Genomic DNA, 15,938 nt, shown 5'->3' on the forward strand with positions numbered 1-15,938 from the left:
TCCTGTAGTTGCAATGGTTTTGCAAGATACTCACCTAGCATTCTAGTTTCTTGGGCACTGACTGATCGAAAGATAGTTCCAAAGAGATGCCACATCGGCTCAAAAACCGGACTGTGTGTGTTCAAAGTCGCTGCGTGCAATTTCATACCAATTGAAGAGAAGAACTTAATTGCGACTGTTGAATCGTAAATGAAAGTGTCATGGTAAGTGCAAGCTTAATGGCTATAGGAAAGTCTGTGGCTGTGGGAACACAGAACAGAGCAAAGCGGTTTTCATTCAAACAACTGTTTCTCAACGAAAACATTTATTATATAAAACACAACAAATACAAAAATATAAAAAGTGTATAAGATAGGAGACCAGCTCTGGATATCAGGTAAGTGGTGTGTATTGTCTGAGATCAATACAATATTGCACATTTCCCAGTGGCCTTCTATCACATTTGTAAACCTACAAAGAGCACAATAAAATATTAAAATACATTTGTAGTAAACACTTCTGAAACAGAGTATGTCTCACAGTTTAAAGTATATAAATTAACAGAATCACGCAAAGTAAAAATTTGTAAGGTATTTCATGTGAAATTATTGTACATTCGTCACAAATCATCTTTTCTTGTTTCTATACATGTTTCCTTAAACAAGACGATTTGTCTACTAGAATCTTCGTTTCACATTTAGCATAGGCTGCTAGTAGTTTGAACATCGCGGCAGGTAACTACCTGTACTTGTGGACGTTATTGTATGCTTCGGCGAACGTTGGGTATTGCCTGCCTAACTGAAAGATGCTGCGATATCTGAAATGGAAGCATGTAGTGATGAGTTAGATGAGTGAGTCTTTGTCTAACGTAGCTGATGACACTGCTAGAGTAATGAAATAAATTATGGCAGTATACATGTTACAGCTAGGATAGGTAATAGATGCTTCATCTGAGGGTGTGTCGGCAGCTCATATCGTGGAATAGAGCCTCATACTGTTGTTAAAGAACATCTACTCAAAGGAAGTGTTGTTGCCCGAACGACGTCCATCAGCAGACTCAAAATGAGAAATGTGACGGCACCATCCTCTAGTTCTACAGGAGGAATCAGAATAACCATAACAGACTTCTTTTATTCGAGAATCTTAAAAACTGATAACTCAGAATCTGACTAACGCGACCATAATCGAATCGTTTCTGACGGCAGTGATGATATAGAGTGACAGGATACTTAATGGGTGACGGCATATTTCCCATTACTTACATTTACGGGTGTCAACACTAATTACGCCTGTGAAGCGAGAACTATTTGACCACTTGTTTTCGAATTCCGTAGTAACACGTAAATAATTTAGAAAAATTGATTTAAAGTAAGTATGTAAAATATTTTGATCACACATATTTCTCCACAGCTTTGTGACAAGTCTGAATATTTTGCTCCGACCTCGGCGCCGGGAAAAATAGAGCAAATAGTTTGACGGTTTATAGTTAGTACCTCACAGTCTAATCCAATATGTAGATCCTGTCTCCGCCATAGACAAACAGATCAAATAAGAATAGAATGCAGATGGTATAAATCACATCGTTCGCAGATAAGAATTATTTGACTGTTATTTGCTACTGTGACCAATAAACTATGGTAAAAGTGGAACACTTAAGGAACGGTATGGGTTATGAAAATTCGCCACCTAGCTCTGATGCCGACTGTGGAAGTTATTTCTGGATTTTTACCATCTGCAAGAGCAGGAAAGAGATGAGTTAAACTCTGCAGTGTTCCAGTCTTTCTATCTTACCATAGATACATATGACCTAAGCACAAAGTATTATGGCACATAAAAACGTTCGATCGGGATCAACTGTTCATGTGCTCCAGTCAAACTTTCTAAGGAGTGTACAGAACTTTCAATACAACTACTCTTTTCTCGTTCAGTACCGATATTCGATTCAGAAAGAAACTTTGATCATCTATAATCAAACTTCTCTCGGTTAGACCATCATCTGTGCCTGGCGAAGAAGTAATAGAAACTAAAATCTTGAAGTCTTTGGAAGAATAAACATTCACTGGGTATTTGAATAAGTTTGAGATAGTTTCCTGTGAAATTTTTCTGAGGCAACCTTCAGTGAGGATATAGATCTGTGTTGTTCTTGCAAAGTGAAACTAAAGAGGAAGTTTTACGTCCCCATTGTCCTGTCACTTGCCTCTTATCTCTCATAATGATTGGTTAATACAGAAAATGCAAGTTACGTCGTGGTTTGGAGTCAAGTGTTCATTTTAACTAGTTGGTTCCACTATGCCTGGTTAGGTAAGACGGATCAAAAGTCGGAAGAAGGCAAAGGGCATGTCATCTACAACAGTATGGCCAGTGACACACTGTGGTGTTCAAGCCGACCTTCCGGTTGATGACCTCTTTTTATTTTCTTATCCAGTAGGAGCTGAATGGTTACATTCTCCAGATAAAATCCAGACAGGGGCTTTAGACGTCAGTGTGAGGTATACCGTCATTACAATGCCCAGTGATGCACTGTGATGTTCAGACAAATCTTCCAACTGAGGACCCCTCTTTTTAATTTTATTATCTAGTAATGGAGTTCACAAGCAATCATAAATGATATGGAATCAAGAGTGGCGTGACTGCTTGCTACAAGATAAAAGCAAGGGAAGGAATGTTGAGAATATTGTGAGATTTTTAAGGTTGAGACCAGTGATTAAGAGGAAAATGATGATTATGATGATACTGGATCTCACAGGCCACTGCATGGTTCGCTGCCAGGGCAAGTGTTACTGAGACTGGACTGAATAGGAAGCAGCTAATTGCACGTGGAGAGCAGAGTATTCCGTTACGCCGCCGACACCCTCAGAGCGGACCACTCGTGTGACGTCAGCGCTGGTCGCCCTCCCCCTGCGCCTCCCCCTCCTTCCGTTCGGCGGCTACCCTCTTGAGCGCCGCCCCGTAGCCGTAGCCGGGGTGCGCAAGCGTAGGCAGCGGTGCAGGCGCGTGGTTGTGCGCCGAGTTGCTTGACGGAGGGTGCTTGGCGACGCCGTTGAAGGACACCTGTGCGTGGTAGCCGGACGGATCCGCCCAGTACTGCACATTCTGCAACCTGCCGTCGGGCAGCAGCACGTGGTAGTGTCCTTTGGTCAGGTGGCCGCTGCGAGACTCGGTGTGCCCGAAGTAGCTACCAGTCTTGGGGTCGCGCACCTGGTAGCCGAACTGATACTTGGCCGCGTACTGCTGCAAGCACAAAGAAACGGAGGCGAAGGTCAGAAGGTGCGACAGGCGACAAACCAAAAGTATATGCTAGTCTGCATTCTTAGCAACAACCCTAACGTTTGGTCTCTAATTACGAGGATTGTTCAATACGTAATGCAAATAGTTTTGGCTTTATTCAGGATTTCAGTACTCCATATTTTTACCCACTCTTTCTGCTACATAACCCTATTTTTCAACATAATCTCCGTTTAATGCGACGGCCTTACTCCAGCTTTCTGGGAACACCTGCCTGCCCACATGGTACCACTCTAGTGGTCGACGTTGGAGCCAGCGTGTTGCCACATCAATAACCTCCCCGTCACCCACATGCTGCTTCCCGCAAAGTGCAGCCTTCACTGGGAAGTCGGAAGGTGCGAGCTCTGGAGTGGATGAGGAAGAACAGTCCAATGGAGTTTTAATGACAGACGCCACGCTCAGCGACTCACCGTGCTTTTATTCACTGCCAGGTCTCCATAGACATTCTGCAAGCGCCACTGAATATCTGCGATGCTCTGGTTTTGCGCCAAAAGAACTCAATGGCAGCTCTCTGCTTGGATCGCACTTACGTTACAGATGTCGTTTTGAGGGCTACACCTATCGAAACTTCATGAAACTATAGGTGCTGAAGCGGCAATAATCCATGTTGTCCCACAACAAATATTTTCAGTAGAAACTGGCCGAGAAAAAAAAATGTTGCATTACTTATTAAATATTGCTCTCATTAACCCCTGTGCTCTGTTTTTCTTGTATCAAAACATCCCATCAACCTTCCACCTACATAGCCTCCCTACCCTATCAGAACGAAACCTTAACCGCCCACCCGTACGAGCCAGGAAATCCGTTCAGAGACCTATTCATCTTTCCAGCACTTCCCTTTCTCTGTCAGCGCTCCTCTCCCCCCTTTACTCCCCCGGCCACCCCCCTCCCGTCTCTCTCCGACTCTTGGATCCCACAACTTTTCCAAAACACTCTTCCCCCAACAATCCATGTTTCATCGTTCAATATTACTTGGTGGTAAGACATTACATGAAAGTTATTTTCTTCATTAAATTTTGTGCACCAGTGAAGAATGGGTCACGAAGAAGGTTTGTGCGTACAATCACATGTTGTTTAATATTTTCAGTGTGCCAACACCTGTTTTAATAATTTTCAAAACATGTGTATATAAATCTATAAACCATGATGGTTTTAGTAACTTATATACGAATACACTTTACTAAAAGCTTCACAGTTTGTAGACAATTAGGTACGTCATGGTTTACAGACACACATATTTTTTTTCAAATTGTATCTTCACATTTCATAAATTCTCTCGGCTGAAGAGCTGTAATGAAGCGTTAACAGCCACAAGAAATCCTTACCAACCTTGTGGCCACATTGGAGAGCAATTCGTGCCATTGTAAATTTCTTTACCTTCTGTACTATACTGTAGCAGTTTCTTGTATGTATGGTCCAAATTTCATGAACTACGTTAATTGATAGTAACTTATGTCGAGAATGCTATTTCCGTCCTTAAGCTTTGTAGACTAGTGATAAATGAATCACGAAGAATGTTTGATGTATAATTTTTAAATATTTCGTGCAAACTAGGTGAAACAGGGTCAGTTACAGTACCTTGCCGAAGTAAAAACGATGCCAACACGATCTAGCAATGAACGGCGGAACTTCTTGGAATCATTCACACAAAATACCAGGTGCGAGCTACCTCTGCCGAGAGGCCAGCGCAAGCTGACGCCGACTTCCTAAACGTTGGACTTTTTGTTGACGGAGTCACAACTTCACCTCTGCTTCCACCGCTAGCCCTCGAGGTGTTCTCTGTTTTAGAAACAGACGAAAATCAGATGAGGCCAAGTAGGTACTGTATGGAGGATGATCGATGACAGCGACCCCGAGGTGTAGGATTGTTGCAGATGTCGCAGCTCTCGTATGTGTGTGGTCTGCTTTGTATTGCTGAAGGGGAGGGTGTTCCACGCGTGGATCTACGTTTTCAGCGGTTAGAAACTCGATTATAGCACTACATTTCTCAGGCACCGACCTAGACAAGATTAAAAAAAGAACTTGAGTCTAATTTAAAATATGTACCCGACCCATACAATTATAGTTGGTGGTGGCTTCAATTTATTCTCGATATGTTGGTGAAAATACATATTTAAATCCGGACGTATCCATAAGACATCATCCGAAATAGTGCTATTGTGTTGAACTCATTCTCTGAACATTATTTCGAGCAGTTAGTTCATGAGTGCAGTGGCGAATAGTAAACTTAGCAGCAAATAATCCAGACTTAAGGAATACAGGGATTATTGATCACAGGGTTGTCGTAGCAAGACTGAATACCGTAATTCCCAAATCCGGCAGAAATTAACTAACAGTATATCTATTTAAAAAGCTGGTGAAAATTCGCTTGACCCCTTCCTGATGGACAATCTCCACTGCTTCCAAATTAACAGTGTAAAGCAGACGAGATGAGGCTTGAATTCAGAGAAATAGTATCGACAGCAACTGGTAGATTTATTCCAAGTAAATTAACAAAAGACGGAGCTGATCCCACATGGTTCACGAAAGAGGTCAGAACACTGTTGCAGAAAGAATGAAAGCAGGCATGGCAAATACAAACGAACGCAAAATACCGAAGACTGGCGACATTTTACAGAAGCTCGAAATTTGAGAGACGCTTACATTAGTTATATTAGTTTCCACAACGAAACTCTGTATCGAAACATGGCAGAAAACCCAAAGATATTCTAGTTATATGTAAAGTATGCTACCAGCAAGACACAATCGTTGGCTTTTCTGCGCGGTAGCAATGGAAATACTATCGATGACAGTGCTGCTAAATCAGAGTTACTAAAAGCAATCTTCCGAAATTCCTTCACCAAAGAAGACGAAGTAAGTGTTCCAGAATTCGAATCAAGAATAGCTGCCTACATGAGTAACTCAGAAGTAGATATTCTCGGAGTAGTGAAGCAACTTAAATCTTTTAGTAAAATAAAGTCTTCTGGTACAGATTATGTACCGTTTAGGTTTCTTTCAGAATACAGGAGCAGCGATTAAGCGACGAAAGTTAAAGTTTTCCGCCGTAAGGCCAATGTTAGGACTTAAACTCGGATATTTTTATTTGTTAATAAATTCAATAATCGTAACCGTAGACCAATATGGGTTATATATTTAAATAGTGCGTACTTCAAAGATAGAAATTAAACATTTTATTCGTATTTATCAGGAATTTGGAAAATTGGGCGTTATCCCGGACGCGCGCACAGTAATTCTAGGCGCGCCAAATATCTCACGAAATAAGCGTCAAACGAAAAAACTAGAAAGAACGAAACTAGTCTAGCTTGAAGGGCGAAACCAGATGGCGCTATGGTTGCCCCACTAGAAGGCGCTGCCATAGGTAAAATGGATATCAACTGCGTTTTTTTAAATAGGCACCCCCATTTTTATTACATTTTCGTGTAGTACGTAAAGAAATATGAATGTTTTAGTTGCACCATTTTTTTCGCTTTGTGATAGATGGCGCTTTAATAGTCACAAACGTATAAGTACGTGGTATCACGTAACATTCCGCCAGTGCGGACGGTATTTGCTTCGTGATACAGTAGCAGTGATAAAATCGACCTTTTACCAATTGCGGAATGGGTCTATATCGTGTTGATGTATGGTCATTGTGATCAAAATGGCCAACGGGCGTGTGCTATTTTTTTATTGCTTTAGTGACGCGATTCTACGAATACCTAATACACACTGACGTCATGGGACAGCGATATGAACATGTATTGCGTAGACAAAGTATAAACTGGTGGAGCTGTTATTTGTACTCCAGCGATGCAGTAAAAAGGTTTCCAGCGTGATTATCGGCGCACGGCGGGAATTAACAGATGCGGAATGGTAGTTGGCGCTATACACATGAGACATTCAGTTTCGGAAATCTTTAAGGAATTGAATATTCCGAGATCCACAGTGTTAATAGTGTGTCGAGAATACCAAATTTCAAATATTACCTCTCATCACGGATAACGCAGTGACCGACGACCTTTACTTAACGACAGAGAGCAGCGGCGTTTGCATAGCGTTGTCAGTGCTAATAGACAAGCAACACTGCGTGAAATAACCGCAGAGATCAAGAGGGACGTACGACGAACCATCCGTTGGGGCAAAGCAGCGAAATTTGGTGTTAATGAACTGTGGCATCAGACGGCCGACGAGTGTGTCTTTGCTAAGGCTGCGTTCACAGTGGCAACGGCAAAGGTCGTCAGATGCCGTCGCCAGAGGTTGCCCGATAACATCACCTGACAGCTTCATCACTGTGTGTTCCATCTCATTCGTCAGTTTCTGACGAGATCGAGATTAGGTTAGGTTATAATCTATTTTATGTATGAAGTAGGTTATATTTTAACCTCGAAAGACGGGATGGAAACTAGGATGTCTCTGTACTTGCAAGCTTGTGCTGCATTGTGGCTTTTGCTAATAAAAGATGCATGTAAAGGAGCTGTATCTGTCACGAAACGAACATGGCGAATGCTCTACACCCTTTCCTCAGTTACTGGAATTGTCATAGAAGTTTTACCATTATACGAGATGAAGGGAAAAACACCATGCCACAAAAGTTAAAAACGCTCTTTCTTTGTGAACCCTCTTTCCTTTCTCACCGGCGATTAGCGTCAGAAGGGACCATCACCTTAGAAACTAACAGGCCGTAATTAATGTTTTTCTTATTTATACGCGTGAGTCACGAAAGTACGAAGTTTCAATGATACACTATACTAATGGTCGCAATAAAACAGGTTTTTCAGAGTGTGGTTTATTACGCTACAGTGGTAGGATGTGCGATTTCGGTCAGTAAAGTTTTTGGCAATGAGGTTATGAGCACATAATGGTCAACTTACTTGATGAAAGTAAATGTTTCTATCACACGATGCATAGATAAAATTTGTGTGTAAGGAAGAAAGTATTGCCTAATTAATGAAAGATAGATTTGTGCTTTCACAGTAGCTCACTTTATTCTAAACAGGGTGAAAATTAATGCAGCACTGGCAGGATTTTCAGATAGATTCTAGTGCTCTCTAAACACTTACCCAGTGGATTTGGGAAAGGAAGTAACAATATTCCTGAGGGCCGCACTACTAAGGCCCGGGTTCGATACCCGGCTGGGTCGGAGATTTTCTCCGCTCAGGGACTGGGTGTTGTCTTGTCCTAATCATCATCATTTCATCCCCATCGACGCGCAAGTCATCGAAGTGGCGTCAAATCGAAAGACTTGCACCAGGCGAACGGTCTACCCGACGGGAGGCCCTAGTCACACATTTACATTTTTACTCGTGAGAGCTGCTGGATTCTACGTATTTGGCCGATCGCAGCATGCACTGAGCCATGTAACAAACTACAACGTAATCGTCATTGCTGTCGAACAGCCAATAAGGGAACACAGACTTAAGTCCGCTGCTTTCCGTGGAATCATTTCTAAAGAACCTCTTAAGTAAGTGAATAATAATTTCGACATTAACTAATTTTGTATATTTGCTTTTTTAAAATAACTTGGCCCTTTATTTGTCCAGTTTTCAATGGATGATATTCGTTGACTTGTGGCCAGTCTCATTATTATTCCCTGTACGTGGCTTAAGCCGGCTCGCTAGTTGCAATGGTTTTCGACAGCGCTAGCGGCCAGTCACAGCACTGAGAATTATATGAAGAGTCATTTCATGGAAACTGAAACCAAACTTTGATACTCACCTGCATTTCAACCAGTGAGTTTGCATCCTATTTCAGTGGAAAACTTATATCACGACACTCTGAAATTTTACAGCTGCTTCTGTGCTTTTTAAAACTTGCGAAAGAAACTTAACAATGCCGGTGAAACAATTCCACTCGAATAAAAGTGGCTGAATTACTATTAAGGTTTTCCCAGTCGGATTACTTCAAGCTATAACTTTATGTATTCGTTGTGTACGTCTCAGAAAAAAAACCGTAGATACAGACGAGAAAACAGTGAACAGTTGATCTGGTTTAAATAATCCCGTGGCGCGTCCGTAGCGGCGTGCTGGGTCCGCTCTAATTGAATGGGGACCGGAATTGCGCCGCCACGTAACATTTGTATGCGCACCACAAGCCCTCGCAGTGTATAATTGATTTGTGTACTTAAATGTCACGCTTTGTGAAATACCCTTGTCCCAGTAAAACAAGCAATTCGTTGGTCAACTGCATGTCCTGGCAAATACTCAGAGACCGAAAGTTGGATACGATTACGATTCATTATTTGATTAACCAAAATATTTGCGGAGTTTTCACCACTTAACATTTACGGCTGTCGTGCGATGTTCAGAACTCGAAAACATCTGAATTTATTGGTAGCTGTGTGTCGAGGTACAGCGATCCCGATAAGTGTTCCCCCATCATCTGTCAACTCTAATATAAGCCGACCAAAGAGCAGTGCCATTAATTGCCTTTAATTATTCTGATAATTTCCGTGCAGAACCAGCGAGAGAAATTGGCTGCTGATGTGTCCGTGCAGTGTGATAAATACCTCTACCCCTACCTGTCTGAGGCTGTCGGCGCCCTCAGGAGTAAGGAGGTTCAAAACCTGTTCTGCCATCAAGATTTGCATTTCCCGTGATTTCTGCAAATCGCTCGAGGAGAATGCAGGAATCGTTCATTTGAAAGAGCGTGGGTAATTTCCGTTCCCGTACTTTCCCAATCCGAGTTTGTGCACCGTCTTTGACTCTTTCACTACCATTGGGACGTATTTGTACGCCGATAAGTTATCAGAGAACGAGTGGAAATTGGTTGCAGGTTGTTGCTGTGTGTCAGTATCCTACTGCTGTAGGGAAGTAAACCAATCCTTTTCAGGATTCTTATAATTACATATTGCACCTGTGATTGTGCTGTACTCACGTTTGATTGTTAACCCGCCGCTCCACTCCGTATTGCTGCGTCGAGTTCGTTCGGCCTGTCACAAACGGAGCCAATATTGGGCACCTGCAGTCCTGCAGTTCCGAAGTTGGTGAGCTCCTCCTTCCAGTGATGTGTGTCTGTTTTTTGTGCGGCTAGTAATTTTTTGGGAGCTATCTTATGAAAAAATCCCGGAGGTGCTTGCGAATAACGCTGTATATCCCACGCCTCCTCATGTTGGGAAACGGAACTGATGGAAACATTTTTCTCGTATTGTTACTTCTTACTACGACATCAACTTAAAAAAAAACAACATGAACTAATGTTTTACACTTATAAAAGATCGGTAGTTCAAATGGTTCAAAGCACTATGGACTTAACATCTGAGGTCATCAGTCCCCTGGAACTTAGAACTACTTAAACCTGGATAACCTGAGGACATCACACACATCCATGACCGAGGCAGGATTCGAACCTGCGACCGTAGCAGCCGTGCAAGTCCTCTGTGGAAGTTCCAAGCCAATAGTATCAACCTCTAGAAGTGAGTTCCAGTTTGGAGATTCTACACTAGGCCGTATCAAGAAAGCTCTCCCTGATTTTGCTTTTTAGATAGAAGAAGATTAGGGTTTAATGCCCCACCAACGTCTAGGTCACTATGGGCAAAGCAAAGGAATCGGATTGGGTGAGAATAGGAAAGAAAATCTGTCGTACCCATCCAAGAGAATGATCGCTCTATATCTCTTAAGTAATCTATGGACATCAGGGACAACTTGTGTCAGGGCGGTCGGACGCGGATTTCAACCAATGTCGCTGCGATTACGATTCCGGTGTGTTTCCACAGCGGCATCTCGCCCGATCGCTTGATTTAAACCGTTCATGTATACTAGAAGTGTCCTGTTCTCCATACATGACATGTCTTTCTTCAGAGTTTTGCCTGAATTTGGAAAGGTGTTCATCGCATTGATGGAACGTGCTGCTTTGTCCAACAAGGTATTGCACAGTATTTTTAATTAAAAATGGTACCTACTTTCTCCGCGTGGACAAATCTATTCAAACTGGGAGGGACTTTGAGTTGAAGAAAAACAAATCTGTAGGTTGTTGTTTTGAGAATAAGATGGATACCATTTTACGTTCATCAGTTTTCTAAGGACGTCATTTCTTATGGTTGAAAAGACCAGTCTAAGTTAACTCTCGGATAGTGCGTGTTTAACTATGTATTGTTAACTAGTCTTCCCGTGACATATCGACGATTTCATTGTGCTGATTTTGAGTACGGATGGACTTGGTCTCAGTGCATTATTCCTGTAATACGATGTCAGAGAGGTCAGGACTTTTGTAAGTGTATCTTCAATCTGTTCAAATATTCGACTTCGTATGTAAATAAGTTTTATTCTGGGCGAAGTGTGCGCTGCAATCCGGACCGGGATATAGATTATGACGCCAGATCCTGCAGAAAGTTTGAACTTTTCACAGTTGATCGCCTTAGATTATGCTACATCTACATCAACATCACTACTCTGCAATTCACATTTAAGTGCTTGGCAGAGGGTTCATCGAACCACAATCATACTATCTCTCTACTATTCCACTCCCTAACAGCGAGCGGGAAAAACGAACACCTAAACCTTTCTGTCCGAGCTCTGATTTCTCTTATTTTATTTTGATGATCATTCCTACCTATGTAGGTTGGGCTCAACAAAATATTTTCGCATTCGGAAGAGAAAGTTGGTGACTGAAATTTCGTAAAAAGGTCTCGCCGCGACGAAAAACGTCTATGCTGTAATGACTTCCATCCCAACTCGTGTATCATATCTGCCCCACTTTCTCCCCTATAACGTGATAATACAAAACGAGCTTCCCTTTTTTTGCACCCTTTCGATGTTCTCCGTCAATCCCACCTGGTAAGGACCCCACACCGCGCAGCAATATTCTAACAGAGGACGAACGAGTGTAGTGTAAGCTGTCTCTTTAGTGGACTTGTTGCATCTTCTAAGTGTCCTGCCAATGAAACGCAACCTTTGGCTCGCCTTCCCGACAATATTATCTATGTGGTCCTTCCAACTGAAGTTGTTCGTAATTTTAACACCCAGGTATTTAGTTGAATTGACAGCCTTGAGAATTGTACTATTTATAGAGTAATCGAATTCCAACGGATTTCTTTTGGAACTCATGTGGATCATCTCACACTTTTCGTTATTTAGCGTCAACTGCCTGCCACCTGACACACCATACAGCAATCTTTTCTAAATCGCTTTGCAACTGATACTGGTCTTCGGATGACCTTACTAGACGGTAAATTACAGCATCATCTGCGAACAGTCTAAGAGAACTGCTCAGTTTGTCACCCAGGTCATTTATATAGATCAGGAACAGTAGAGGTCCCAGGACGCTTCCCTGGGGAACACCTGATATCACTTCAGTTTTACTCGATGATTTGCCGTCTATTACTATGAACTGCGACCTTCCTGACAGGAAATCACGAATCCAGTCGCACAACTGAGACGATACCCCATAGCTCCGCAGCTTGATTAGAGGTCGCTTGTGAGGAACGGTGTCAAAAGCTTTCCGGAAATCTAGAAATACTGAATCAATCAACTTGAGATCCCCTGTCGATAGTGGCCAATACTTTGTGCAAATAAAGAGCTAGCTGCGTTGCACAAGAGCGATGTTTTCTGAAGCCATGCTGATTACGTGTCAATAGATCGTTCCCTTCGAGGTGATTCATAATGTTTGAATACAGTATATGCTCCAAAACCCTAGTGCAAACCGACGTCAATGATATAGGTCTGTAGTTAAATGGATTACTCCTACTACCCTTCTTAAACACTGGTGCGACCTGCGCAATTTTCCAATCTGTAGGTACAGATCTATCTGTGAGCGAGCGGTTGTATATGAGTGCTAAGTAGGGAGCTATAGTATCAGCGTAATCTGAAAGGAACCTAATCGGTATACAATCTGGACCTGAAGACTTGCCCGTATCAAGCGATTTGAGTTGCTTCGCAACCCCTAAGGTATCTACTTCTAAGAAACTCATGCTAGCAGATGTTCGTGTTTCAAATTCTGGAATATTCCATTCGTCTTCCCTGGTGAAGGAATTTCGGAAAACTGCATTCAGTAACTCCGCTTTAGCGGCACAGTCGTCGATAACAGTACCATCGGCACTGCGCAGCGAAGGTATTGACTGCGTCTTGCCGCTTGTGTACTTTACATACGACCAGAATTTCTTCGGATTTTCTACCAAATTTCGAGACAATGTTTCGTTGTGGAACCTATTAAAGGCATCTCGCATCGAAGTACGTGCCAAATTTCGCGCGTCTGTAAATTTTAGCCCATCTTCGGGATTTCGCGTTCTTCTGAACTTTGCATGCTTTTTCCGTTGCCTCTGCAACAGCGTTCGGACCTTTTTTGTGTACCACGGGGGATCCGTTCCATCTCTTACCAATTTATGAGGTGTGAATATCTCAATTGCTGTTGCTACTATATCTTTGAATTTGAGCCACATCTCGTCTACATTCGCATAGTCAGTTCGGAAGGAATGGAAATTGTCTTTTAGGAAGGCTTCTAGTGGCACTTTTTGCAACCATTTACAATTCGCGTGGGTTCGTGGACTAACTGCTCTAAATAATTTTCGGAGAAAGCATTTAGGACAATCTCGGAAGACGTTTTCTGCCTACCACCGGTTTTGGACAAGTATTTTTGCCAACATACCGAGGGTAGGTTGAAGTCCCCACCAACTATAACCGTATGAGTGGGGTATTTATTTGTTACGAGACTCAAACTTTCTCTGAACTGTTCCGCAACTGTATCATCGGAGTCTGGGGGTCGGTAGAAGGAGCCAATTATTAACTTAATTCGGCTGTTAAGTATAACCTCCACCCATACCAATTCGCACGGAGTATCTACTTCGACTTCACTACAAGATAAACCACTACTGACAGACACAAACACTCCACCACCAATTCTGCCTAATCTATCTTTCCTGAACACCGTCTGAGACTTCGTAAAAATTTCTGCAGAACTTATTTCAGGTTTTAGCCAGCTTTCTGTACCTATAACGATATCAGCTTCATTGCTTTCTATTAGCGCTTGAAGCTCAGGGACTTTCTCAGCGCAACTACAACAATTTACAACTATAATTCCGACTGTTCCTTGATCCAAGCACGTCCTGTAATTGCCAAGCACCCTTTGACATTGCAGCCCATCCCGCACTTTCCCGAGGCCTTCTAACCTAAAAAACCGCCCAGTCCACGCCACACAGCCTCCGCTACCAGTGTAGCCGCCAGCTGAGTGTAGTGAACTCCTGACCTATTCAGCGGAACCCGAAACCCCACCACCCTATGGCGCAAGTCAAGGAATCTGCAGCCAATACGGTCGCAAAACCGTCTGAGCCTCTGATTCAGACCCTCCACCTGGCTCTGCACCAAAGGTCCGCAGTCGGTTCTGTCAACGATGCTGCAGATGGTGAGCTCGGCCTTCATCTCGTAAGCAAGACCGGCAGCCTTCACCAAATCAGATAGCCGCTGGAATCCAGAGAGAATTTCCTCAGATCCAAAGCGATACACGTCATTAGTGCCGACATGTGCCACCACCTGCAGCTGGCTGCACCCTGCGCTCTTCATGGCATCCGGAAGGACCCTTTCCACATCAGGAATGACTCCTCCCGGAATGCACACGGAGTGCACACTGGATTTCTTCCCCTCCTTAGCCGCCGTATCCCTAAGGGGCCCCATTACGCGCCTAACATTGGAGCTCCCAACTACCAGTAAGCCCACCCTCTGCGATTGCCCGGACCTTGAAGGCTGAGAATGATCCTCTGAAACAGGGCAGGCAGATGCATCTGGCTTAGCTAGAGACAGTGCCTGAAACCGGTTTGTCAGACGCACCGGGGAGGCTTTCTGATCAGCCTCCGGGGGGACGCCTTTCGCTGCCTGCCACGCCTTGGAACGACCTCCCAATCAACCACAGGCGAGGGCTCAGCCCCACTGCGGGCAGCAACCGGGGCAACCACAGCGGCAGACCGATCTGTGGACAGACGGGACGAGGTTTACATCCCCGTGATACCCAAGTCCGGCTCCCCACAGTGGTGCCCATTGGCAACAGCCTCAAGCTGCGCGACCGAAGTCAGCGCCGATTGCAGCTGTGAGCGAAGGGATGCCAAGTCAGCCCTCATCCGAACACAGCAATCGCAGTCCCTGTCCATTCTAATCGATGTTGAACAACAGTTACTGAAACACGAGTCCGTGCCTAGATAACTCAAGCGAAACACGCAAAGAATGTATCAACTAACCTGTACAAATGCCTAACGACTGCGCTACAATCTGCTGAATTTACGATTACAGTAACTAAAACTCGAAATTGCACCTCCTATACGAAACTCACACGCAATTTAAATAAGTAAACACTAAAGCGCGATGCTACAACCCTCAAATACTATAATACGCCCGAAATATATGAATTAAACAATGGAAGTACCCAAAAACACGCAAAGAAATTAATTAAACTATCTAATAAACAAGTAAGCTAGGGTCATACGACTTGCTGCTGCAGCTGCTTATCCAACGGCGGCAGGGAGCACAATGGCTGTGACCAACCGACACTGGCCGTTCACAACAAAAACAGAAGACAGACGACTACGCGAATTTACACTATCCAGGTACTAAGGCGCGATGCTACAACCCTCAAATACTATAATACGCCCGAAATATATGAATTAAACAATGCAAGTACCCAAAAACACGCAAAGAAATTAATTAAACTATCTAACAAACAAGTAAGGTAGGGTTATACGACTTGCTGCTGCAGCTGCTTATCCAACGGCGGCAGGG

At 43.3% G+C, this 15,938-nt stretch overlaps 1 protein-coding gene across 1 annotated transcript in view; it reads right to left on the minus strand.

Annotated features, from left to right (window-relative positions):
- Positions 1-287: 287 nt before the first annotated feature.
- Positions 288-15,938, minus strand: part of LOC126273245 (pro-resilin-like) — a 114,968-nt gene continuing 99,317 nt past the window's right edge. Inside the window, exon 4 of the mRNA XM_049976789.1 lies at positions 288-3,210. Coding sequence (XP_049832746.1) covers positions 2,857-3,210 — 354 coding nt within the window. The 3' untranslated portion in view covers positions 288-2,856. The remainder of the gene's footprint in view (positions 3,211-15,938) is intronic.

This window comes from Schistocerca gregaria, chromosome 5 (assembly GCF_023897955.1).
Source record: "Schistocerca gregaria isolate iqSchGreg1 chromosome 5, iqSchGreg1.2, whole genome shotgun sequence".
Taxonomy (NCBI): Eukaryota; Metazoa; Arthropoda; class Insecta; order Orthoptera; family Acrididae; genus Schistocerca; species Schistocerca gregaria.